At 41.4% G+C, this 27583-nt stretch overlaps 1 protein-coding gene across 2 annotated transcripts in view; it reads left to right on the plus strand.

Moving 5' to 3' along the window:
* The window catches only part of ABHD18 (abhydrolase domain containing 18), a 41494-nt gene extending 17668 nt beyond the window's left edge, over positions 1-23826 (plus strand). The window contains exons 4-13 of one of the 2 annotated variants that reach the window (XM_075929883.1): positions 101-201; positions 3086-3164; positions 3249-3333; positions 5434-5461; positions 7797-7935; positions 11166-11255; positions 16891-16992; positions 19208-19586; positions 20691-20853; positions 23122-23826. In XM_075929883.1, the coding sequence (XP_075785998.1) occupies positions 101-201; positions 3086-3164; positions 3249-3333; positions 5434-5461; positions 7797-7935; positions 11166-11255; positions 16891-16992; positions 19208-19586; positions 20691-20853; positions 23122-23173 (1218 nt within the window). In that variant the 3' untranslated portion in view covers positions 23174-23826. Of the gene's footprint in view, positions 1-100; positions 202-3085; positions 3165-3248; positions 3334-4594; positions 5462-7200; positions 7350-7796; positions 7936-11165; positions 11256-16890; positions 16993-19207; positions 19587-20690; positions 20854-23121 lie in introns of those variants that run through there. The other variant, XM_025189014.2, reaches the window with a different exon arrangement.
* The last annotated feature ends 3757 nt before the right edge of the window (positions 23827-27583 follow it).

Here is a 27583-nt window from a genome sequence, read left to right on the forward strand (position 1 = left end):
AAATTTAATTCCAGTCTAGAAACCCATATATTAATGTTCAGCCTTCAGTGCATATAAAATATGTTGGTCATAAATTTTTAACTTTTATTTCTCTCTGCAGATTGAGGAGCAATCAGACTGTAAAATACTTAACGGACATTTCATTTCCCCTTTGATTCACTACATTCCCAATATCCTGCCAGCTGAATCCATCATAGCAAGGTAAGGGAAGAGAAATAACAATTTGGTTCTGAAACTAGCTCCATAGAGAAATTAAACAAATCTATACTACAAAAATTACTTACACTATATTTGGTATTACAGCTACAATCAGAATTTTCAATTTTATTTAAAAATGGTGAAACTGGGGTCTCTATTAAAACATCTAAGTATTTTTCAGATCAGAATGACAGCACCTGTAGTTCTTATGATTATTTGATCCTTGGATGAATGGTTTCTTTTCTAGATTAGCTTATTCTAAATTGGAGGTGCCACTAGCAAAATGTGATTTGTCCTAAGAGGTGGCTTAATTCTGAAAATGGAAATGTAATCCCTTTAGAAAGTTTGACACGTTCCTTTCGTAAAGTTCAAATTAATGGAACATTTTGATAACTAGTTATGATGCAGGAAAGATAGAATTCTAACACAACTATGGTCTGTTCTTAACTACCTCCTTTGTAAAGGGGGAAAGGGAATGATTCATATATAAGCAAAAGTAGTAACAGCTTTGATCTGGATTGTGGCCTTTGTCAATATGCCACAACATTAAGTAATGTTTTCAGACTGATTTCTTTCTTTTTAAAAATTACTTTTTATTTTTTTAGGAGTACACAACTCACATCACATATACAATATTGAGGACTGCAGTTCCCTGGCAACTATTAATTTTTGTAAAGGCCAGCAGTTTACTCAAGAAAATACTTTCTCATTTCTGTAGCTGAAGGAAAAAAATGGATTATTTTCCTAAGCAACGATCCATATTTACTAACTTACTGTACTTACCATCGGAATTTAACCACATATGTATGCACGCAATTTGTTAACTTCAGTGTATTTTACACAGTAAACTTCCGATAATCCGGCACCTTTAGGACCCAGGGGGTGCTGGATTATCAGATATGATGGACTATCGGAAGCGGGGGCTATGAGGGGTCTAGGGTGGTGGTGGTGGGGGGGGGGATGCCACTCCAGACCCCTTATAGCCCCCCCTTCTGATAGTCCAGCTCTGCCCCAGGTGTCCTCGATTGAGCTGCTGCTGGTCAGTTTCAGCAGCAGCTGAATTGGGACACCTGTGGCAGAGCAGCTGGGGTACTGCCGGGTTGGTCCGGTAGCGCCGCCCCTTTGTGCTGCGAGATCAACCCAGCAGCACCTCATTTGCTCTTGGCGGCGCCTGGGGCAGAGCAACTGGGGTGCTGCCGGGTTGGTCCCAAAGCGCCAAAGGGTGGCGCTATCGGACCAACCTGGCAGCACCCCAACTGCTCTGCCCCCGGCGTCCCCAAGTCAGCCACCACTGAAACTGACCAGCGGCTGACTCCGGGAAGCCCGAGGCAGAGCTGCTCTGCCCTGGGCTTCCTGGAGTCAGCTGCTGGTCAGTTTCAGCGGCGGCTGAATCGGGGACAGCTGGGGTGCTGCCGGGTTGGTCCTGCAGCCCTGAGAGGCAGCACTACGGGACCTACCAGCAGCACTCCGGCTGCTTTGCCCCCGGCTTCCCCAATTCAGCCGCTGGTCAGTTTCAGCAGCAGCTGAATCGGGGAAGCCAGGGGCAGAGCAGCTCCAATGGTCCAGCTGCCCGGAGCACTTCTGGGTTCCTGATGGTGCCGGACCATCAGATGCTGGAATAATGGAGTTTTACTGTACATGGAATTTCTCATGTTTTTGATTAAGAAACCAAACATAGTCCTCTAGATGAAGTCTTACTACACATACACACTTAAGCAGTTGATTAGTGGTGATATACTAATGTTCTCACCAGTAGTCTATTGAGCCTTGCTTTAGAAGTACCGTGGAGAACATTATTTTTGAATTGGCTTCTTGCAAGCAGAAGTCTTAAGTTTTTTAAGCTTTGCTTTGGGCATAAAAATTGACCTCAGTCTGATAGGTAGGCCTTGATGTCATGACATCAACATTTGTAACCAGCCAATACATTTTGGTTTATTGTTACAGCTTACCTTCCCTGAAGATACTATTCAAAAATGATTAATGGGCATCCATACCATATTTTTTTTACTCTTTGTTGGGTATAAATGGAGCCATTTCTTAACATTCTGGGCCTGACTCATACCACAATTGAAAATGCAATTTATTAATAACTTCCATGTAGTGGTTAGGTAAGTTATAGGAGCTATTAAAGTTCTAAAATATACTAGGTAAAATAAAGACAAGTTGCTTTTCTTTCAAGCTCGTAATATCAGAATAAATGCATTAATAAAAGTTATTTTTGACCTTTAAGTAGTCTTCATGTGTGAAAAGCAACACTGTAGTGGACTCTGTGTGTTCTTCTAATTTGGTTAGTTTAGCTGGTTATTCATGATTGTTTCCATAAACAAGCCATTTTTTATTGCACAGGACACCTCTTGTGATGAAGTATTAGTAATTAAACAGGTTTGCTTTCATAGGTCACAACTAGACTGAGAGAAGCTTAGGGTCAGCAAGAAGTAACTGAAGAAACTGAATGATGGGGAGAGGAGGGTGTAGAAAACTGTTTGGTATTATCAAACACTTGTTAGCTGTTTTTTTTAAAAAAACAACTTTACTGTTACTTCTTAATTTTCCATTTCCATTTCTCCCAAATAGAAGTATTTGTTAGGGATCTAACCAGACTTGCCTAACCTTGGTCTCCATTTCTCAATTCGATAAAGTTTAGAATTCAATAATGAAGTGGTAATCTCATTTGGACTGTGATCTTTAGCTTATTACTTGCTTTCTTGGTGCTTGTGACTTTCTGAAGGTGAAAACAACTTTTTGATGTGTTTTTAATTGCATTCATGAAAAAAATTATGTTGCTAGATTCATGGCAGTTAGTCTGAGTATGTAACAAGTGTTTATTCAGGGTGTATGAATATCTTGCTTTATTACTTTGCTATCTTAAATAATGTGCTTTTGATAGGTTTCAATTCATACTACCCAAGAGATGGAACAGCAAATACAAACCTGTGTGCATTCATCTAGCAGGCACTGGAGATCATGTAAGTATATAAACTTGAAAGCATTAATGAAAAATTGAAGTTTTAACAGTAATCTTTTAACCGTACTCTTGTTTCAATCTTTAGTACTACTGGAGAAGACGTACACTCATGGCCCGCCCAATGATCAAAGAGGCCTGCATGGCTTCACTTTTGTTAGAAAACCCTTACTATATCCTTTTGTTTAAAACAAAACTCTTGAACATGTCTCAAAGTGCTAACTAAGAATAGGAAAATAGAAGAACATTTTTATCAAAACGATACAGGCTGCATATATGAGTGGTTGTCAACCAGGAGTACACAGTGGTCTTTCAGAGGTATATCAACTCATCTATATATTTGCCTAGTTTTACAATAGGCTGTATAAAAAGCACTAGTGAATTCAGTACAGGCAGTCCCCGGGTTACGTACAGGATAGGGACTGTAGGTTTGTTCTTAAGTTGAATCTGTATGTAAGTCGGAACTGGCGTCAGCCGCTGCTGAAACTGATCAGTTTCAACCGCGGCTGAATCTGGACGCCAGTTCTGACTTACATACAGATTCAACTTAAGAAACCCAGGCGTCCCCAAGTCAGCTGCTGCTGAAACTGATCAGCAGCTGATTCCAGGAAGCCTGGGGCAGAGCAACTCTGCCTCGGGTTTCCTGTAGTCAGCTGCTGGTCAGTTTCAGCAGCTGCTGACTTGGGGACGCCTGGGGCAGAGCAGCTGGGGTGCTGCTGGGTTGCTCCAGTAGCGCGGCTCCTCGGCGCTACTGGAGCAACCCAGCAGCATCCCAGCTGCTCTGCCCCAGGCGTCCTGATTCAGCTGCTGCTGAAACTGACCAGCAGTGGCTGAATCAGGACGCCTGGGGCAGAGCAGCTGGGGTGCTGCCGGGTTGGTCCGGAGCGGCGCTGCGGGACCAACCCGGCAGCCCCCAGCTGCTCTACCCCAGGGGTAGGCAAGAAAAGCCTGGTCTGCTGGGGGGGGGGGGCACGAGCTGCACCCACCCCACCCCCTAGCAGACTAGGGAGACGGGAGTGGTGGGACCGCCCAAGTCCTCCCCGGCTTTGCTCCGGCTCCCTGGTCTGCTGACCTGGGAGACGCGGAGCAAAGCCGCAGAGCACGCGGGCAGCGGGATAGTCCAGGCGCGCTGTGGCTGTCCCACTGCTGGCGTGCTCCGAGGCTTTGCTCCCCATCTCCCTGGTCTGCTGGTCAGACCAGGGAGACGGGGAGCAAAGCCGCGGAGCACGCCCGCAGCGGGACAGCCCAAGCGCGCCCGGGCTGTTCCGCTGCGGGCGTGCTCCAAGGCTTTGCTCCTGTCCCCCTGGTCTACTGCGGGGGTCCAGCGGCTTTGCTGGACCCCCCCAGCAGACCAGGGAGACCGGGAGAAGCTTTCCTCGCCCCGGAGGACACGGGTGGCGACCCGCCACCCGTGAGTTCCAGGGCGAGAAAAGCCCCGTTCGTAAGTGCGGATCCGACATAAGTCGGATCCGCGTAAGTCGGGGACTGCCTGTACATACAAAAATTGCATATGGACAGTGACTTGTTTATACTGCTAAATATCCTATACAGTGAAGTTACATTATTTATATTCCAGTTTATTCTATAGTTACGGTAAAAAATGAGACAGTAAGCAATTTTTCAATAGTGTTCTTGCATATTATGATTGGGTAAGCAAGTAATTCAAGTAAGGTGACACTTGGGGTATGTCTAGACTACATCCCTCTGTTGGCAGAGGGATGCATATTAGTCAGGTCAACATTGCAAATGAGGCAGGGATTTAAATATCCCATGCCTAATTTGCATAAAAATGGCCACCACGTTTTGCCGACTTAGCACTTTGTCCGCAAAAAGTGGCAGTCTAGAGGGGGATCTGTAGAGAGAGAGAGCCTTTTTTGACAGATCCCTTATGCCTCCTGGAGCAGGCAAGAGCTACAGTCCCATTCCTGGGGAGGGTTTCACTGCAGGCTCTGACCGGGCCAGGCATGACACGAGCCAGGCATGCCATGGACAGAGATTGCTCTGGCTAGCCAGCTGGAGCAGCCTCTGTCCGTGATGGGCCCCATAGAGCTGGAATAGCCCCTTGCCTGGCTAACAATATATACTTCATTTTATTTAGTACTAATCAAACTATGTAACTGAGTAATTGACATAACTGAATTAATCACTTTACTGCTGACATAGGTCATTTATTTGTCTCAAATTTTAAATGTAAGAGCTAATTTCTTATTTTATGTAGTGATGCCTAGAAAATGCATGTATATATGTTTATTTTCTTTAACCTGAATATTTACATGGCTGCAGAAAACCTAAGGACCAAATGTAAGTATTAGGATTATTTCTCTCAGCTATCTTTTGTCCTTAAGATGCTGGATTTTTAAGAAGAGACACACAAAACATAGAAACCTTGATAACTTGTTATAAATAGCGGCAAACTTGTCTTAGCTATACCTTGTTTATGTGAAGTTAGACACTTTGTTGACTACTTTGTAGATTTTGATGCTTAAAGGACTAACTTTACACCTTCCACTCAAAGTAGATGGACTTTTTTTTTAACCACATTAGCAGGGGTGCAAGCAAAAAACAATGCATTTTATTAGTTTGTCTTGCTCTTGTGCAGATTCTGCACTAGCTTATGTTTCTGTGCACCATTGGGTGTCTTTTAAAGAAATAGTTTTTGGTCAGTATTTAAGTGTCTACAATTAGGTAACTGAATAGATGACTAGATTTTCAAAAATACTGATTACCCTGGAACTCAAGCTTGTGGGAGTTGCAGAGTGCCCAGCATCTTTGAAAATCGTCATATGTTCATTGCCTAAATCCAGACTTAGAAGCCTAACATTAGGTACTTTATTTAAAAGATAAATTTTAAAAAAAGTTGGCTTTTGTGTTTGCAAGTGCTAGCATATAAATTAGGCAACTGACCTTGCATCTGCCTTGTAGTTATAAAACGATTAAATATGTATGACTCGTTTAATTCTGCTTCCTTAGCTATTTCCAAAAAGAAGAGGAAAATAATTTGTTTTTAAACTACTATCCTTTCAATAGTGCTTCATGTTTAACTTGTGAAAGTGGCTGATGTAATTGTCTTCTAATTTAAAAGCTAATTAAGGATTATACCATTTGAGAGAAGTGAAAGTGGAAAAGCAACAAAAAACACCTTGAGTGGCTTCAAAAATAGTTGCTGTAGTATATTTAGTGTATGGATCTGAGTAATTAAATACAGTAATCCTAATTCATTATCTTCAGTTATTTTGGGAAAGTTTTTTTTTATGATGATTTTTAAAAAGGTAATTGTTTTGGTGATATTCGTCATTTTTAAAATCATAATAAAATATCCCAGAGAGGTACAGTGCTGGAAAATAGTTAGTGATCTTTCAATTATTGGCGTAGTAATTCACCTCCAGAGAAATAAGAACGTATTTAAAAAAAAAAATCTTACCTCCACTATGTAAATTTTGTGCGCCAGTCACAGCTCCCCAACTTGATAGAGTAATACTTCCATCTTGTAGATAACGGGCAAATATTCGGTTGTCCTAAATGGCAATGTGCACATTTCAGTAGAAGCCTTCAAAGAAGTAGTAGCACTCAGAGGATTATACTTAGAAATTATTGAATTAAGGTTATAGTCATAGTAGAGAACTGAAATATCTTTAATAACAGAGTACTAAGCAATAGGAGTATTAAATAGCCTATAAATAACCTAGTCGACAATAGTCGTTGGGTATACTTGCTTCTCTGTTTCTTACAGTACCGTTCTAATAGTCTGTCCTCCTGCCTCAAAATATATCTCAAGTATGATGATGTTTTGGCAGAAGAGGTGTCTGTAAAACCGAGACATAATGGTGAAAACATAAAACTTGTTTTGTCCAAGAACAATGCTGTAGTTGTTCTTTAAGACGTACTACATTCACTTAATAGTGTTCAGCACTGGAGGAATTACACCATTAAACCCCAGTGTACAGACAACTATTAAACTTATGGTCACTGTGAGAGTTCAAACTGAATACCTTTCAATTTTTCTTTTTTGTTTTCTTTAAATGTGTGTTAATGCATTGTAGGAGACACTACATGGATTTCTCAGTGCAGTGAAAAAGTTTCTACTGTGTAATTTCAGTCTTACAGTGAGTGGCACTGATGGTTGCTCCCAAAGCTGACTTACTGATTGCTCTTCACATGTTGTGTGCAATTTTTCAGTGATGTAAAGCAGGTAAATAAGGAAAAGGGGTGTCTCTGCCAATGGCATCTTGTAAGCCTAGTACTGTATCCCTTAGCTTTGTTTTTATTTAAAAGAAAGAGGACTATTAATTTATAGCACAGAAAGTTCTGTGCTCATGAGTTTCCAATGCCTCTGGTACCTCAAATGTTTGAAGATAGGGTATTCCCTGGTTGTTCGCTAGTAATTTAGAAGATAGCTGCTTACTTCTAGTCCTCATTTAGGCTCGGATCACAAAAAATTGTAATAAAAAGAAAGTCATATCTTGTGAGGCTTGAATCTATAAAACTACTAAAGACTCTGGACTCACTCCTCCCGTTGAAATGGGGAGTGTGACCAGATAGTGTGTTTAATGATAAAAGTAGGCTGATGAAATGAAGATTGTTTACATCTGATATTGGATAATAATTTTTTTTTCTTTTTCTTTTCTGGGGAGGAAAGAAGATCAAGTTTAAAAAATGTCTCAGACCTGTTTGTGATGGGAGGAGCTCTTGTTTTAGAATCAGCAGCCCTTTTGCATTGGCTAGAGAGAGAGGGCTATGGACCTCTAGGGATGACTGGAATATCCATGGGAGGACATGTAAGCCTTTATACTTATTGTTGGCAACTTTGTTTTAATTTTTTAATTTGATTTCTTGCAATTATATACATTAGAGAAAACTAATAGTTTCCAGTGTACATATACTGATGTACACTGATTTTAGAATAATTAGCCCCATAACTGGTATTCCCTCTAAATTTTTCTATCCTTAAGCAGACTGAATTTTCTTTTGGCCGGATTATAATTTCTTATGCATACCACTAGTATTTAGGTAGCGTGTGGGTGTGCAGAAGAAAATGTTAAAATGAGGGATAGTTAACAAGGAGCAATGCTTACAGTATGTAATATGAAATCAAATAAATAAAATTAACACTACCTTTGAGTACATGTATTATCATCCTTTCTAACAACTCAAGCTAATAAAAACACCAAAACACACATTATCAACACATAGCTCAGCTTTAAGACACTAAACAAATCTGAGTCAACTAGAAATACTATTTGCAAGGAGAGCATGACTAATACAATATTTACTGACACTGAAAAGGTAAGTGAGGCATTCACTAAAGTTTATGCAGTTTCTCTGGGGAATGTTTAGGATCCATGCTGTAAAAACAGATAAAAGTTCTGGTAAAAACAGATAAAAGGTCTGGTTTGAAACTTTCATGTTGTGTTTGTTACCAACTCAGCCTGCTTCCACACTTCCTCCCCAACCCAGACAGACAAAGGACTGTAGCGAGTGAGTCAGGGACACCCCAACAAACTCCCCCTCCCTCTACCTCACTGCACAGGTGCCAGCACCCACCTACCCCTGAGCAATCTGCTCCCTCCAGCCCTAGTGGGGGCTGAGATAAAATCCAGCTTGTCAAACTAGCAAGCATCAGCAGTCTGTCTTGTCCTAACTCTCAGCTAAAGCACAAATAAATTATCCACACGTTTTGCACCTCCACAGCACAAATAAACTCCTCCCTGCCTCCACCTTACCCCAATGCTAGCCCCCACCTACCCCCACTTTTCCCCACTTATGCCATGTAGTCAGCCCCTTATCTTCCTTTGCAGGAGGCTTGAGAGTATTGAGTTACGGCCTCTCTCTTCTCATGCAGATGGGACTCTCCAAACCCTCCTTCCCTCTAACTGCCCTTAGCCAATCACTCACATGCTCTCTCTTCCTCTTTCCCCTCCCCCCAGCCACTTATTGTCTCCTTAGTTTGCTTTTTACCTGCTCTGGGAGCTGCTGAGTTTTCAAGCAGGCAGCTAGCTCTGTTTAGCTGCTTGCTTAGCAAGGGGACATCCCAGTCCCCACCAGTCAGCTGAGCTCCTTGTCTTGGCAGGAGGTTTGAACTTCTGAGCAGAGGTCGGATAACAGCGCATCTTACAGGGAACTTAGCCCATAACTTGATGATTAGGCTTGATATACACTTATTGAGAATATGCAAATATTGCCCCACTGTGTGTGTATCATAAAACTCTTATTTACAGTAAAATTCCGATGGTCCGGCATCTGATGGTCCGGCACCATCAGGAACCCGGAAGAGCTCCGGGCAGCCGGACCATTGGAGCTGCTCTGCCCCCAGCTTCCCAGATTCAGCCGCTGACTTGGGTACACCTGGGACAGAGCAGCTGGGGGGGCTTCCAGGTTGGTCCCCGCAGCGCCGAGGTGCGGCGCTACTGGACCAACCCCGCAGCTACCCAGCTGCTCTGCCCCGGGCTTCCTGGAGTTAGCCGCTGATCAGTTTCAGCAGCGGCTGACTTGGGGACACCTGGAGCAGAGCAGCTGGGGTGCTGCCGGTTGGTCCAGTAGTGCCGAGGAGCGGCGCTGCCGGACCAACCCGGCAGCACCCCAGCTACTCTGCCCCAGGCGTCCCCAAGAGCAGCTGGGGTGCTGCCAGGTTGGTCTCGCTGCGCCAAGGATTGGTGCCACCCGACGAACCCGGCAGCACTCCAGCTGCTTTGCTGCAGGCGTCCCCGATTCAGCCTCTGCTGAAACTGACCAGCAGTGGCTGAATCAGGGACGCCTGGGGCAGAGCTGGACTATCGGAAGGGGGGGGGGGGCTCTGAGGGGTCTGGGGCCAGACCCCTCGTATGCCGGATTATCAGAAGGGGGGGCTATCTGATAATCCGGCACCCCCTGGTCCTAAAGGTGCCAGATTATCGGAAGTTTACTGTACTCTGAATGTTAACGTTGTTGCAGGTTAATCTAGTAGTATAATTCTCAGTAACTTTTATTGCTATTCCATTTAATGTAGCTATTTAAATTTTGACACACTGTAGTGGTCCACAGAGTTAGCTAATATAATGTTTAATAGACTCCTTAGTATTTTGAAGAGTAACTTCATATAAAATTCTCATGAAGAAAATTAATGACTTCACCATTTTAAAAGAAAGTGTTGATTAGATAAATTGATGATCTTTCCCCCATTCGTGTGTGTGTGTGTGTGTGTGTGTGTGCGCGCGTGCATATATATGCCTTTCTGTAGTTAAATATATATTATTTAAGATACTTATTGCCCACTGTATAGATGAGACCTTTGTTTTCATTTTATGCTGTCTCTTCCCATTCTGTCACTTTTTTTAGCCAGGTCAGGGGAGGAGAATGGTGCTACAGTAGGGATCGGAGGAATCAGTTCGTGAATGGGAAAGTGAATTTTGTTTTAGATCTAAGCATTCAAATTAAATCTTCTAGCCTTGTTTGAAAGTTTATTGTAGTTCTTATAACTTGATATTCAAAAGGTTGTATTCAGTGGTTTTACAGCTGATTGGTCTTCTGCAGACCCTGCAGACCATAGTTGGAGAACCACTGAGTTAGAAACTTCCTCTTCCTTTTTCAGAGACTTTGATTCTTTTAACTCCATGTTCTCTCCTTTCTTATTTTGCTCACTATTAAGAGACTAGTCAATTAGCCCATCATAAGATGGGATTTTCAGGTCTCTCCTCCATGTTGGTCTTCTCTCCTGAGCCTCCGGTCTCTAGCTCCGTCTCCCACTCCCTCTCCCTCTCTCAGCTCTCCTCCCCCTCCTGCCTCTCACTCTCCCTTTCTCTTCTTCTTCTGCCTTTCTCTCTCTCTGCTCCGTCTCTCTTTCTCTTCTCCCCCTCCTGCCTCTCCGCTCTCCTCTGCCTCTGTCGAGGATGCACACTCGTCCAAGCAATTACTGTGTGAAGAAATACTTGAAAGTTGAAAATTCCAAAAATGGCTAAAGAGGTATGTTGTTGACTGCTTTTATTAAAATATGCAGTAGCTCATCTGATAACCATTTTTTTAAATTTAACAGATGGCTTCATTAGCAGTGACAAACTGGCCTAAACCATTGCCATTGGTTCCATGTCTTTCATGGTCTACAGCGTCTGGTGTTTTTACTACGGTAACTAAATTATTTTTAGTTTTGTTAATATTCTGGAATATGAACAAATATGAAATCTCAAAGGTTCGAGTAGGGCAAATTAACATTAAGGTAGAGATTTTTAAAGGTACAAATGAGCATTGGTTGCATGCCCAATTGTCCTCTGAGCTTTCAAAAATCTCCCCCTAATGTATGCTTCTGGATAGAACCTAGTTACAAAAGCTGCCTTTTGTCTCATGCAAGAAATAATGGTTATAAACGGTATAGAATTTTAAACGTTTTGTAGAAAATATTTCTAATTCTATATATAACATTAATTTTATGTCAGTGTTTATCCTAGTAATATACAACAGGTTAGAATATGACTTATCAAAAGCAACAGGTTTGCTGAGAATCTGAAATTTCACGAGGAAAGGGTTGAGATTCTTTAATTATTTCACTTCTTGGTAACTACGTTTCTGACTAAGTCTTATTTGATGTCTTTTTAAAAAGGTTCTCGAACTGTGAACCAGTCTGAACATGTCTTCATTCACCTCTTCTTCCCTTTTTCTATATAAATTAAGAAGTTCCTTACTTTCACAGCACTCCATAAACTTTACCTGCTTATCCTACAATCTTTCTTACGTGTTAAAGTGTCTAAACATGTTGTCTTATCACTTCCTTTGTTTCTTTAAATTAACCTTTTTGATTTAAACTTTCTTGTGTGCTGCCCATTATCCCTAGATTCATATTCTAATTTATCTTTATGAAGTATCCACTCCTGAAAACCGTATGTGGAAGGGTGCATGTCCATATATATTCTGTACCTCCGACACCAGTGGTTGGCAACCTATGGCTCAAACTAAATATGGCTTGGTACGGAGCTAAATATGGCTCGCAGCTCAAGCTTAGCCTCCCCCTGCAATGGGGAGCGCACACTGGCATTCCAACCCTCTCCTCCTCCCCACCATGCAGAGTTGGAGTCAGCGCTGGCTTTGGTGGGGGGAGGGGAGAGACCCAATCCTCACTGTGCGATCAGGGAAGGAGCAGAGCCAGATGTGGCTCCGTGCACTACTGCTCCCTCTTTGCTCCCTCTCACCTGGCTGGGGAAACAGCAGTGCACGGGCATGCTGCCTGGACGCTTTCCCTGCTGCTCCATTGGCTGGAATCCAGCCAGTGGGAATAGCCGGTGTCCGTTCTGGGACATGGTGCCTGGGAGCAGCATGGGGCGCAAAAGCAAGCAAGTGCCCCTTCTTCTCTCACTCCCAGACCCCGCATCCTGCTCTTGCACCCCTTCTGCTGGCCGGACTCTGCACCCACTCTTGCTCCTGCCCCCTCCCCTTTGGTCAAACTCCATACTCCCCACCTGCTCCTGCACCCTACTTCCCATCCAGACCTCACACCTTCACCTCCTCCTGTACATCACCTCCTATACAGATTTTGCACCCCCATCCCTATCCCACTCACTGGAAACCCTGTCCTGCACCCTTAATCCCTCCTTTTTAGCCCCAGCCCAGAGCCTGGGGGCCCACAAAATCCACTAATCCTGGAACCTCAGAAGTTAGTTTGGCCTGAGGCCTTTGAACCTCAGTCCTCCTTGCCTCCCTCCACCTATGGGGCTGGAGCACCAGGGGAGTGAGGTATCTCCGTTGGGGGCCACATCAGTGAGGGTTGGGGGTTTTTGAAGGTTTTGTTTTCTCACTTGTGTGGTTCCCAACTGTCTTTTCTGTGGGTCAGTAGCCCTGACCCAAAAAAGGTTTCCCACCCGTTTCATAAATAGACAATGTTGAAACCTTTTGTGTTGAACATAATATTTTACTTGAAGTTTGGTAAACTAACATGAGAGAGTTAAAATGCTTAATCTGTTTAATCATTTAGATTAATATTTCCTTTCTTACTGGTTAAATTAAATGGTTCTCCTAGCTGCAGCACTAGCAAAATGGCTTGGGCATAATTAGAAACTTACCATTCATTATGTATTAGGAGCTGGTGGTCCATGGAAAGGTTTTCATTGAACCGGGTGGACAATGGGCCAAAAAGTCTCAGAACCACTGGTCTTTTGTCATTCCGAAAATACACACAACTTTTTAAATTAAAATGGAAAATTAATTCAAAATGTTAAAAACGTGTAAAATGGGCCAGCTGGGGAACTCTGCTCATTTAAAAGGCCGGCAGAGGGCGGGCTGTAGGAGACGTGTGAGTGCTCCTTGCCTGGATAATGAGAGGGGCTGGAGGCAGTAGATGGTTCCATCTGGCCATGGCGGCCTGGCTCCAGCCCTCATCTGGCTGCCACAGTCTGTCACTAGTTGCTGTGTTTCCGGGGCAGACCCTATGGCCCAGCCATGACATCCCCGCAACTGCTGTAACAGCTCAGCTGCAGCAATCTAGCTTGGGCTCTGGTCCCGGCAACCTGGCCAACTAAGCCCCAATTGGAGTCCAGCCCCCATCTGGTTGCAACGTCTTGTCTCCAGCCCCGATCCTGGGACAGGCCCCATGGTTAGATCCCCTTCTGGCCTTAAGAAGGGCTGATTGCAGCTCCCCCCCCTCCTGCTGTGGCATGGGTAGGAGGGGAGACCATGATCCAGGTGTGGGGATCCTGGCCTGGACCCTTGTTCAGCTGCTGCTCCCCAGGTGCAGCAGCCCAGCCCTGGCCAGGTAAGGTAATCTGGTCCCAGGACCCCCAAAATACTTTACTTCCCACCTGCAGCACTTTGCCTTGCCTCTTGCACCTCCCTCCCACACATCCTAGCTCCGTGTCCTATGCCCCTTGCACACTTCAACTCTGACTCCTGTACTCTCAGCAGCAACAGAAGTCCCATTAAATAAAGTCTGTGAGTACAATGTTTCATTTATGCTATTAATCAGCGTGTCAATTATCAATATTAAGTTATATATTTTCAGTCACGCAAATGGGCATTCGGTATCCAAGGGACCATGTCTACCCCCAAATCTCCTTCCACCTGAGTATATAAAGAGTGTTGTGGCCTGAACTGTTCCTCGGTTCCTTGTTGCTGTCTATGGCCATGAGTTGGAACTTGCACAGTCCAAACTTCCTTCATGTGGTCTCTCCACTGATTTGTAAATAGAGAAGAATTTAGCAGTTAGTCATTGGGATTAGGTTTAGTTTTTAGTGTTTCTTTTCAGAAGAGGAAGTTTTCTTTATCTCTTGACACTTCCCAGTACTAGGTCTAGTTCTTAAGACTGAACACAAATCTTCAAGCTTTAAGACCTGCGCTACCTGCTAGTCAAGGGGATCAAGGGGACCATACTTCTTGTTTTGGAAATACCACCTTTTATTGCTTCTGAAACACAGTATTATAGGAGTTCAGTTTCTGATAAGTTGTACATTTTGGCATTTCATTCCATTTTGGGATAAAAATATTTCTGAAAACTCAGATCTTCACAGAACTAAAAAATGTTTTTCAGTCAGCTCTGCTGCAGATTCTAAAACTTTTTACTTGTATAGGACTCAAGTAAATGAAGAGAGATCAGTTCCTATTTAAAAGATAGAATTTCTAAGAGCAGTTCTGAATTCTCCTACAGCTGTGGCCTGTTCTTCTCCCCCATCCCCCACACACACACGCAATTAAGGAGTCCTGAAATGGCTGGATTCTGTGGTGGTGAAGGAATTGAGAGGTGGTTGAGGACACTATCATTTACGTCTTTAGGTAGGAAGTACAAGGGAATTGAGGGGTCAAACACAGTCAGAACAGATTTTGCTGGCAAAAATTATCAGAACTTGTATGCATGGGGGGGCACATGTGCACCAACAATTGAATACATATTTTGATGGGGTCTGGCAAAATGGCTGCAAGAAAGTAGCAGAAAACAGGTAATATTAACCCCAGGTTTACACAGTTCCCTGTTTCCTTGGAAATCAAACAAGGTTTACCCTGCAGGCTTATTAAGACACCTGCAGGCAATCATGAACTGGTTGAGATGGCTAGTTCGTTTTGACTGGGACACCTGGAATCAATCAAGGATTGGCTCGAACTGGTTAAATACCTCCCTTTTTGTCAGGTTAGTGGCACTGCAGGAGTGGGGGGAGGATGACTTTCTGCAGGAACTGTAGAGATGCTTGTCAGGTACCAAGAGGGAACCCAGCAGGTAGAGGCAAGGGGCAGGGAGAGCCTTGCCTGGGAAACCCTAGAAGCCCAAGGGAGGTAATCCCTGCTAGAGGGGAAGAGACTAAATTAAGAAATCTAGTCTTACCCCCATGTCCGGAGAGACTACTAGAGGTGAAGAGATTTTTTTTTTTTCTTTTCCCTAAAAAAAAAATGGCTGTTTTTGCGTAAAAACCTTTGGAGCCTCCACATCTCAAATCTGCTTTTGTGCAAGAAAATCAGCAGTAAAATGGCAGAACAGAGGGCTTTTGCCAGTGCTGGTAAACCTCCTATGAGGTATAACTCCCTTTTGCACTATAGCTATTTTGCAAAAAGGCAAGTGTGGATGCTCCAGAGGGGTTTCTTACTCAAAAAACCCCTATGGGAGAAAGCACAGGTGCTGTGATGACCATTCTGTGAATGGCCATCAGAGCTTTCTTGTGCAAGAGTGTCCATGCAGTGTGGACATGCTCTTGCTCAATAATTTTTTGCGCAAGATGCCAGCAGTGTAGATGTAGCCAGAGTGGATAAATCAGACTATGCTTGCCCCTAAAATAAAGGGGATGGACTGAGAGCTATAGTGAGTTACTAAGGCAAGCCATTAGACTGGGTGTTGCATTTCTCCCAAATGGGGATTGATAATACTCAGTCTACTGCTACTCAGAAGTGCAGGATCCACTGTGTCTAATTAGGAGCTTCATTATCATATACATATGGATTACACTTCTCAAAGAATCACAGTTGCTGTTACATAAGTATGATTTTTCCTGGTGGTGTATGCATTGACAACTCAGTTCTGTATTACACCCATGCTGCTTTTGAGTGTAAGCATTGTATGGCGAGGACTTTAATACTACTTTATACGTTCTCTTATTGTAGAAAGGTCCAATGAACAAACATGTGAGGGATGGAGATTGTGGGCATTTTTTTAATGAAAAATGTAATAAAGCTTTCAGAAATATGGCAATGGATATTCTTGTTTAATGGGATTTGTTATAGCTTCTAATACTGGCCTTGAATAGAGTTTGGAAATATTATGTTTAACATATACAGCAGGGGTGGCTAACCCGTTCTGGATGAAGAGCTAAGATCTAGTTGGATCCAGCATGAAGAGCCAGGGCAAAAAGTTGTAGAGTGCTCTCCTTCTCTCCCCCCACCCCCCACCCCACCCCAAAAGGAGGCCCAAAAAGCTGTAGAGCACAAAAAAAGGAACTGGCCCTTTAAGAAGGCTTTTTGGCCTCAGCAGGCTCCTGTGGTCATTAGATCCACCATTTTGATCCGGACAGCTCCCTTGCCCTGGTGAGCACAGAGGAGCTGGAAGGCATGGGCCGTGTTCAGGAGGTACGGGGGCGGCTTTGCAAGCCTCGGGGGTGGCTTCGCAAGCTGCATTGACTGGGGGAGGAAGGAGAGCCGCATGTGTCTCATGAGCCACGGGTTGGCCACACTTGATACACAGATTTAGCTGTTTTCTGTATCTTTCCTTAGTTCTATTGCCTTGGACTTCAGCAGTCACTTCAGAATGCAGTATCTAGAATTTTTTTTTCTGGGAATTCTTATTAGCTCTGTTGTTTCAGGGTGTGTTGAGTAAAGCTGTGAACTGGAGAGAGCTAGAGAAACAGTACTATACACAAACTGTCTATGAAGAAGAAATCATTCAAATGCTTGAATATTGTGGAGTAAGTACAGTTTGTTTTCCCTACTAGCTTTTGGTAAAATGTACTTTGCATACAAAATCCATTAAAATACCTGATATGAACTTTCAGGAAACATTCATTATACAACACATTAAATTTATTTAGTTTAACAAATGTTTGATGCAGAAGTAACCTTTAAATAAGCAAAGATTAATACCTCTTCCTGTCATGTCATATACGTTTTTATAAGTGTTGAACTCTGTTCAGATTACTGTTCATGACCAAGTAGGACAGACACCAGTTTCCTGTAGTGCTCAAAATGAAGGTACATAAAGCACATATTTAACTACTGTGCCTTCTTATTAAAAAACAAGAGGGTGCTAAAAGGTTAAAAACATTAAGAACTCTCAGAATATTCTTTGAAATGTTAGTTTTTGTAGGGGTGGGAAATTAAAGCATTGAAAACCAAATTCCAGAAAACAAGCCATGTAGTTTGGTACCATGTTGTGAAATGCTAAATAAAGCAGTGACGTATTGTTGAATCTATGATCTTGCTTATTCCTTTGAAATATTGATACCTACTTGAGCAATAAAAAGACATGACTAGATTTGAATACACAATTCGTTATGAAATAATTGCCACTAACCCTAAGAAGAAAGATATACAAAGGTATAGTGGAGTAAAAATTGTCCTATATGAATGCTATTATGGATTAATGCTTTTTAAACTGCAGTTTCAGTTTTGTAATGCTATACTGAATTCTTTTAATTCTGTTAGTAACATAATCTGATTCTCTAAAGATAACCAGGTCACTCAATTCTGGTTCTTAAGAGTAGGATTGGTAGAATTCCTTTAGTTCTGCAGGTTTTCTATCCTGATGACAATAGCAGTGGGGTAAAAATATAAGCCAGAAATATTTACAGTTGCCTCTCATCCTTCACCAATATAAATGCTGTACTCTGAATGTTTTCGTTTTTTCTTGACCCGTTATCAATAATGGAGCTTGTGCGTAGGAGACCATTTGGGTGCAATCGCTTCAGTTCTTGACTGGTTGCCCAACAAGAAATTGAGTACCCTTTGCTTGTTGCAACTTTGTCTTGTAACCATATCTGGTATAGGGAGGACCCTTAGTTTTAGACCTTTGCTTCCATGCTTTAGTGTTTTCCACTTGTATCAGAACTGAGACACAACTACTTTGGTGCCTTGCTTTGACATTGACTTGTTCTTCTGACAAACATCTCAGTAGTATTAAGGTATTGACAAGAATAGAGGAACTCAAAACTGGTTGTTTGCTGACAAACTATCAGTGTACATGGAACTCAGATATGAGGATATCTTCCTAGTTATCCACAGGCAAATGGTTTTTTTTTTTTTTTTTTTTTTTTTCAAGCTCTGACTATAGCCTTTTCCCAAAGTAAATGTGGATGTCTGATCTTTCCCCAACCTCAACAGTTATGGTACCTGACTTTCTTGTAGTCTTTGAGCTATTAGTACAAATTCTTTTCTCCCTAGCAAATTCAATGCTATTTTGTAAGAAGAGCATTTTTGAAAAGCTGGCTTCTTGAGCTCTTTGCCCAGAAACTGAAGTGCAATGCATTTATACAGGGTTAATGCATATATGGAAGCAGAATTGTAAATCAGATATGGCTCTGCTCTAGTAATATCTGCAATATTGTAATATGCTCAAAAAATAAGGAAAGTTTAAAAGAAAAAAAGAAAAAATTAAAGTTACATAGCAATTTACATTATTTCAGGTAATTTCCCCATGTAAAATGTTTCCGTATATGTCCTTGCTTTACTCTTCAAAAGATAGTTAATACCACTTGTGATAAGAATCCTACAAACCCTTGAGTCCCAACAAAATAAAGATACTCTTTTTTTCCAAATTACTTGTTTGATTCTAGATTAGTTAAGTAATATTCAGAAGTAATGTGCATCTGACATGTGATACTCTGTTTTAGTTCCATTTCCTAATAGACGTATATCTGCATCATAAGAACCGCCACCATAATTATGTACTTATTGCTACGTGATTGTGTGCTTGGGACAGGCCAGAAACTAGGTGATGTGGGTCAGGATTTAGATCATTGACTCAAACTGTATATAAGAGTTTGGACATTGCTTATGCACCTAGCACTGTGCCTGGCTCATGCCAGAGCCCTTACTCTGTGTCATGTGGATCGCATTCGTTCTTTTTTACAAAGTTGATCAAAATATGTGAAAACCCCTTAATAAAAGGCCTGTCTTTCTGTTTAGACAGACTCTTTCAAGATGGGACAAGACTTCGTTAAAAATTCCCCCAACAGTGTGGACAGTCTGAACAACTTAGCTTTGACTTCCAGAATGTTGAATCTGGATACCACAAGCAAAATTTTGTCTACAGAAGCCATTCACTGCCTTAGCACTAGTAAAAGTACTGCATGTGCCTCATCAGAAAGACTCTTGCTGCAAGATGCACCTACAATGCAGTGTATAAATGAAACATTTTCAACGAGCAGCAGTAGCAATAAGAACTTCATCAAGCAGAAAGAGCGCTGGATAAGTGAAGAAAGGAAAAGGGACACTTTACAGAGAGAATCACAAAGGTTCATGAAAGGAGTTATGGATGAATGTACCCATATAGCTAATTTCTCAGGTACTTTTTATTTTAATTTGCGGATTGGGATAATTGTCTAGAATAATTTCTTCTTATCTATTTAATATTTTTGTATTCATACTGTTACCCCAGAAAGTTCTTATTGAATTAGAAAGTGTGTCCTGGGCGTCTTCACAGAATGGACATATAACTCAGTTGTCTTTTAAAAATATATACATCAGACTTATATCTAACACAGATCATTTCAGAGAAATCTCTTTTTTGACAAGCACTCTGTTCAAAATCACTTTTCACTTTCTGACTCTAGAGATTTGCATAGAGGGATGGTTCAAGAGCTTCACCAAGTCTAAATCCGGTTTCAAATGGTAGTTTTGCTTTTTTCCTCTTAAGCATATTAATATATTGTATTTGTTAGATGTAATCAAACTGTGTACCAGTAACATGAGCTTGTCTGCTGCAGGTATTGCTAGGACCCTTTTTAAGTGGGAAACTTTTTTTTTAAATCCTTCATTTCTCTATGCAATCATACACTGTTTAAAAAATCACAGGTTTTCTTCAAAGAGGACAAGAGGTGACTGTTGAATATTGCCTTATTCCCTCAGTTTGTCATAACTGCCATAACTCTGGTGCTAATTGTGGGGTAATCCATAATTAAAATTGCTACTGAATTATATTTTAAAATTTGATTTTTGCTCTCCCCTCTTATGTCAATGCAAAGACCCTTTCCACCTTCCCCCCAAAAAGCAATATTGAGCTCGTATTGGTAGGCTGTTTGTCTGATGTGAAGCTGTCTTGCAGTGGAGATCTTGTGTGAAGAATCAAAATCTAGTTATGCAGTGCATCTTTTATTTTGCAACTACACTACTCCATTGATCTTAACATACTATATCCAAGGATGGCTGGGGACCTAAGCTTCCATTTAAAGAGTATCTAGTTTTTATCCATGCACAGAGCTCAGAGTGTAACCTGATCATTAAGGAGACTTACTGGTGAAAACATCTTCTCATGTTCATGTGGGCTTTTCCTACTACCCCACATTACAGTAGTCTCATAGGTTACTGAGGAATATTGATTTGGGAATAGGAAAAAATGAGCATTTATTGGAAAAAATCAGGGTTTTTGTTTTTTCTTTTTTCTACCTAGTTCCAGTTGACCCAAGCCTAATCATAGTTGTACAAGCCAAGGAGGATGCATATGTTCCACGTACTGGAGTGCGCAGCCTTCAAGATATCTGGCCAGGATGTGAAATCAGGTATCTGGGTGGAGGTCACATCAGTGCCTATCTCTTCAAACAAGGACTCTTTAGGTGAGAAGTTAAGTATAAATAGGAAGCAAAAACATGGTTGTGATTTCCCCTCTCCCTCCCATACCACTTTTTGAGGGAATTCATTTTCTGAATTTGTACGTGTCTTTTTTTTAAAAACAAAAAAAGAACTTCTACTCTTCAGTCATTCAGTCAAATTCATTCATTAAACACTATATTTTTTTCTTAGCTGTTCAGTAGGCAACAATTACCTTATATTTATTTTTACAAGTGTTGTCTTTGTTGGAATAAAAAGTAGGTGAAGTTCACATTTAAAAACTTACCTTACCTGTGAGACAAGTAATATGTGACTAACTCCAGACTTAACATTGTATCTCAACCTTATGAAATAGTATTTATCTAAATACAGTTATTAAATCTTTAAAAGTTACAATAATATAATACTCATGTATGAGGTGGTCTTTTTAAAAAAAAAAAAAAAAAGGAAAAGGTCAGCATACCCAAAGTTCAGGATCAAAATGTGTGCAAAATTACCACCATTTTTGAAAGATGTTTCAGTAAATAGAGAATACAGAAGAGATATTGTGTGATCAGAATTTCTTGAGAGAGTTTTGAGTGCAAAGGGCCCTAATCCAACAAAGAATGTCCTTAATGTTAAGCATTCACTGATCACATAAATGTCTTGTGCAGTTAAGGCCATAGAGAACTAGGCAGGTGATGGGGCAAAATAATTCTTAGTACCAAATTAATGCTGAAGAACAATGTTTTGAAGTTGTAGGGCATTTATTTCTTTTTAATGTGTGGTATGTGGACACAATCCTCTTCTAATAATATCATAGATTTAATTACATGAGATCAGATGGTCGGGAAAGCTGTTCCCATCAGTCTAAATAATTGTGACACTGGAGAATGCTAGACTCTTTATTCACAGTACATACATAATTATTCAGACTGACTAGCATGCTGTGTATGAATTTTAAAGGTATTTCCCTCAGTATTTGAGCCTTACTTGTTGCTGCCTCCTTCACCTTTTTGCAGTGCTTACACTGTCAATGAAATCAGTTTGTGTTTTTGGATAAAGTTGAAAATATTTGGACCCCCCTGAAAAATGTTTCCTCCTTCTTTTTTTTTTTTTTTTTTTTTTTTTTTTTTTTTTTTTTTTTGTAAAATGTGTGACTTATTCCTTTTGCCTATGTGTTAAATTAGTATATTATTTGTTCAGTGTTGTATCCATCTTGGACCCAGGATATTAGAAAGAGAATGTTGCTGTGATAATATCTTTTATTGGAACAACTTCAGTTGGTGATAGAAAAAAGCTTACATGGACATGAAAAAGAGCTGAAAGCTTATCTTTCATCAACAGTCATTGATCCAATAAAATATACTACTTCACCGACCTTCTGTGTGTCATTAGTTTTTCTCAGATTTGTGGACCACTTCCCCGATGTCTCTAAGTTACTCCAGTTTCCATTCTTTAACTAATTGCAGTGTAGGGCCCCATTATTTACCAACTCCTTTTAGAAAATTCTGATTTTATACAGATATACTGTATTAGCTGACAGTGAAATTCCTCTACTTTGAGAAGTTTTCAGAACTCTTGTTGAGAATGTTTTATTGCTGCCTTACCTACATGGCAAAATCTAAATTCTGTTAGGAGAATTGCAGGAAAAATTTTGTTGACAATTTATTTCTAGCTCTGATAGAGATAGTAGGAAGAGAAAGGGGGGGAAACTAGGCCTTTTACCTGATTTAAACTCTTGAGATAAGCCTATTTACATATTTAATCCTTGGAAAATCAGATTGCCATTGATGTTAATAGTTTTACTAAGGTAGAACATATGCCTGTTCGTTTGAGACCACTTGATTATTTCACGAGAATAACTGAATAGCTCTTGGTGAAGATTCTGTTTCTGATATTCTCTACATTAGAACCAGTATCCTTCAAATGTGCTTTATGCTGCTGTTAATTCCCCTTGAATCTGAGTCCTTTAACAAGTAAACGTTAACTTTCCCAAAAACTACAGCATGCTCTTCTGCCATACATGTCTGTCTTGGTTCCCTATTCCAGGCTGAATCTTAGTGGTTGTTGGATGTTCTAGGGACATTTGGCAGCTGATGCAGATTAAAGCTTGGGGCTAGACTGATATAATAGTAGTGGATCAGGGATATTAAGAGCTTTGGCTCTCCTCCGTTACTAAGCACTCCTAAGGCCCTATTTTTACAAAGGAAGACAAATAGCTTGCTTCTACCCATTCCCCAAGTTCTACTAGTAGCCTGTAATTCTTTTTTTTCCCATATTCTCTCTTTTAGGCAAGCCATATATGATGCATTTGAGCGCTTTCTTCAGAAATATGCTGTTTAATTATCTTCATTATGAATTTGCTCAGTGTGGTCTTGTTTGAGCTTTCCGTATCTGGAATTTAATATTGGCATGCTTTGGAAAGCCAGCCAGTTAAACCAGTATTAAATAGATGAATATCAACATCGAATTTCAGACCCACCAGATTCAATATTGGAAATACAATAATAATAGTTTCAGTTCAACTAAATGCCAATCTCAGACACATCTGCATTAATTTGAACCATGAAAATGTTAGCAACATTTTGTTAAGGTATGAGGGGATTCTATGTATTTCATATTGTCTGTTTTATAACTTTACGTGTGACATAATGTTCTATACTGAATAGTTTGCATATCTGCTGTAAAGAGACCAATATAATGCCAAAAGAACTGTTGAAATCTCTCCTTACGGATTTTAACACTGTTCTAAATTTAATACATTGCTATTTTTCCCTGTTACTATTTTTTTTCCTGCCCTCTATCCTGTGCTGCTGATAGAGATTTATTTTTAGAAAAGGTTCCTCCTGTAAGCCCAGCCTCATATGTTTCATTCACTATTGTGACTTAAAATGGCAGGAATAAATAAGAGAAGAAGATGGACAGCAATGGGGAGAGAAAAGTCCATGAGTGTTGTATAGAAAAAAGTAAATAAATAATTTTTATTGACATTTGAACGTATTCTCTATTCTTGAAGTCTTTTTCTATTTAAAAACATATAGTTCATGCACAATAATTGTATAGATTTTATAGCTGAAAGAGAATTACTGGTGCTCTATTTTCAGATACTAATTACACATAAAAATCAGAGAATGTAGAAGTTTGGTCCTACCAGAACTTTATAACAGAATTACTTGAAATGAAAAGAGCTTTTGTTACATATTCTGCATTAAGATTATTTAACACAAAGACTATTGATTTGTATGTATTGTTTAAAACAATGTTTATTCTTCAGTAGAGTAAGACAACCTATGTTTCAGATACATGGACAGAGTCCTTTTTAAAAATGTAATCCACACATGACTGCCAGCGTACCTTTTTTTTAAACTACAGGTTGAACCTCTGTAAACTGGGACACTCTGATCCGGACCATGGATGTTCCAGGACCAGAGAATCCTGGTGGAGAGATGGTGCCTAGGAGCTCTGTGGACTGTCAGGGTTGCGGGCTGCGGGCCCTGAGCTGTCACTAGGGTCAGGAGTCTAGTTGACCACACCTGAGAAGCGGGGCGTGCCCCAGCAGGGCTGCCTGGAGGAGCCAGGAGTGGCGTGCCCCAGCTGGGCTGTTCAGCTAGGCTGCTTGGTGAGGCAGGAGCCTGGTGCACTGCGAGCTATGTTGCTTGGCATGGCAGGCAAAGGGGATGGCAGGGGACTGGCAGGGCAGCGGGGTTTATGGCAGGTCTAGCACTTGGGGCAGTAGTAGGGGGGCCCAGAAATAACCTCCCCTGGTCCGGCAAAATAACTCATCAGGGACTGGTCAGGTCCAACCTGTATATGTTAGCTAAATGGAGGATTACATTACAGAAGATAGCAGTTCAGATCACTATCTCCTAATTTTACAATAAATGTTTTAAGTGGATGAAAGTAAAATATTTAGGATTCTGAGCATGTTTAAAGAATTAATAGAATTGGTATCTTTATATATGACCTGAAACTTGCCTTAATAAACTAATCTATAGTTTAAAAGTAGTTATCCATTAAACACTTTCTGCAGTACTCTTCAAAATTATAATAGACTGGGAGAGGAAGCTATAGCTGAAGCAATTTTTTTAACATTTTGGTATAGCAGATGACTGTGAATTACAAATCCTTTCCCCCCCCCCCCCCTCCCCACAAGTTCAGGGTAATCTTTGACCTATAAAGGATATGGAGCAAATAAAATGTTGCTTGTACGCTCTTGAAAACTAGTCTTGTAAATGAGGGTAGTAAATGGAATAGTAAGTGTCAATCTGTAAATTGGATAACAAGTCCAAAAAAAAAAAAAATCCTGAAACACATACATTTGTAGTAATTAAATTTTATTTCAAGTTCCAAATGTGCTGGAATTCTGCCACACTGCTTTTTCTATTAACTGAAATGTTTAAAATGGAATTTCATTCTTTTCTTGATGCGTAGTTTTATAGAAAATGTGTAACAGAGTGAGCAAGTGGTAAGTTTCATCTAGTGTCTTAAAATATTTGTACTATTAAAATACTGAATGTTTATTTAGAAAATGCAAGGCTTCAAAAGTCAATACATGTAAGATTAATTTTTAAATTAAAGATGTGAGTGCAGTACTAAAAGGTGTATATAAATTATCTGATATACTACTTGTTGTTTGCTTTTGTAAACTGCGGTCTCTTACAAAAGAGAGTTGTTTAAAAATTAGCTAAGAATTGGCAAAATCCAGACAGATGGCCACATTCTGAACTACTTTAACTGTGTTTATGCCATGTTCTTTTTGCAGCTATAAAGGGGGAAAATCTGTGGCAGAGGAAAGGCTTGAATGCCTGAATGAAAGCAAAGACAAAAATTTGAAGGGTGTCTTAAATGAGCTAGTTTCTAGACTCCAAACTATAATCTGCCAAATTAACTTCTAGAAATTATAGATCTAATGGAAAACTGGCATCCAAGGTATTTGATGGTTGCACTAGCAAGATTTTAGTCTCAAAAAAACTTTACCATGTGTTAAGCAAACTTGTTATGTTTAGCCTCCGTGTGGAAGTCAGTTTTCCGATTAGCACGGTGAAGTATTAGTAACATTATTGATCTGAAACTTGACTGCATATTGAATTCTAATGTAAAAATTCAATGAAAACAAAAGATACTGTATGCCTATACAAGCAGTCCCCGAGTTACGTGGATCCGACTTATGTCGGATCCCTACATACGAACGGGGCTTTTCTCGCCGTGGAGGACACGGGCGGTGGGACCGGCCAGACGCGCCACGGTCCCGCCGCCCGCGTCCTCCGCGGCGAGAAAAGCTGCTCTGCGTCTCCCTGGTCTGCTGGGGGGGGAGGGCGCAGCTAGTGCGCCCCCCCCCCCCCCCCCCCCCCCAAGCAGACCTGGCTTTTCTCGCCGACGCCTGGGGTAGAGCAGATTGGGTGCTGCCGGGTTGGTCCCACAGCGCTGCTCCTCGGCGCTACTGGACCAACCCGGCAGCACCCCAGCTGCTCTGCCCCAGGCGTCCGGATTCAGCCGCTGTTGAAACTGATCAGCGGCTGATTCCAGGAAGCCCGGGGCAGAGCAGTTCTGCCTCGGGCTTCCTGTAGGCAGCCGCTGGTCAGTTTCAACAGTGGCTGTATCTGGACGCCAGTTCCAACTTACATACAAATTCAACTTAAGAACAAACCTACAGTCCCTATCTTGTACGTAACCCGGGGACTGCCTGTACTGCAAGTGAAGATGTGATTTGTACCACCAATAAGCATACCCCTACTAGCTTCAGTCTACCTAGCATGGGTAACAGTAGTAGTGAAGAGTTAGCTGCACAGATTTCAGCTCATGCTATCTGCTGAAATACATGCCCACTAGAGAACCTGGGTACTAGAGAACTTATCTTGCTAGTCCATGCTGAAGTTTGTGCCACCAGACCTTCACTCTGTAATTTGTACTGTCTCAGCTAAAGGTAGCATGTGGGTAGGTATATCTATCCTAAAGGCCCACCTTAATTTACTGTGTAGACATACTCCTAGAGGTAAGACTTCTGCCCTAAAGCTGAGTAACGGGTGAGCTGTTAAGCTCTGAATATTTTAACTTTGTCAAACTGTCATTGATCATTTTCCTGTAAAACTGTACAACATAAACTTAAGATTGCCTTGTCATTGCATATTTCCTCCTTACTATATATTTGAGAGTCTGTGTGTATGTCCATCTGTTTGTTAAAGAACTTCTAAATAGTAAGAGCTAGGACCACCATATCAGGTATATCTCTTCCTCTTATCTCTTAAATGTGGGGCAAGCACAGTCTGGTCCACCAGATCCAGCCCAGGGACACCCTGCATGCTGCTGAAAGCAGGCAACTGTGGAGACCATGTGCATCTTTGTGTGCCCTGTGCCCAGGGGGGAGGCTTCACATACTGCCCCCACCCTCAGCACAAACTACAGGTCCTATAGGCCAGAAACTGGCCAATGAAAGCTGCCTGGGCCATGCTTGTAGTGCAGGCAGTGTGCAGAGGGTTCTCCCCAGATCTCACCTCCTGCCCCAGGTCATAACCCTTTCCTTCACCCAATCTCTCTCCCAGACCATGCACCCCCTCTTGTGCCCCATTCTCCTACATAAGCTTCCTTTTTTGCACCCAACCTCCATCCCAGAGCCTGTACCTTCTCCATTAAGATCGTAGAAGAGTGCAGTGTGGCCCTTGACGACTTTCCAAATTATTGGAGTTTGCTGTATTATATGAATTGGTGTACGTGTTCTGGAACTTTGCATATTCCCATGAGAAGGGTAAATAAGAA

The sequence above is a fragment of the Pelodiscus sinensis genome, chromosome 5, assembly GCF_049634645.1.
Source record: "Pelodiscus sinensis isolate JC-2024 chromosome 5, ASM4963464v1, whole genome shotgun sequence".
In the NCBI taxonomy this organism is placed as follows: Eukaryota; Metazoa; Chordata; order Testudines; family Trionychidae; genus Pelodiscus; species Pelodiscus sinensis.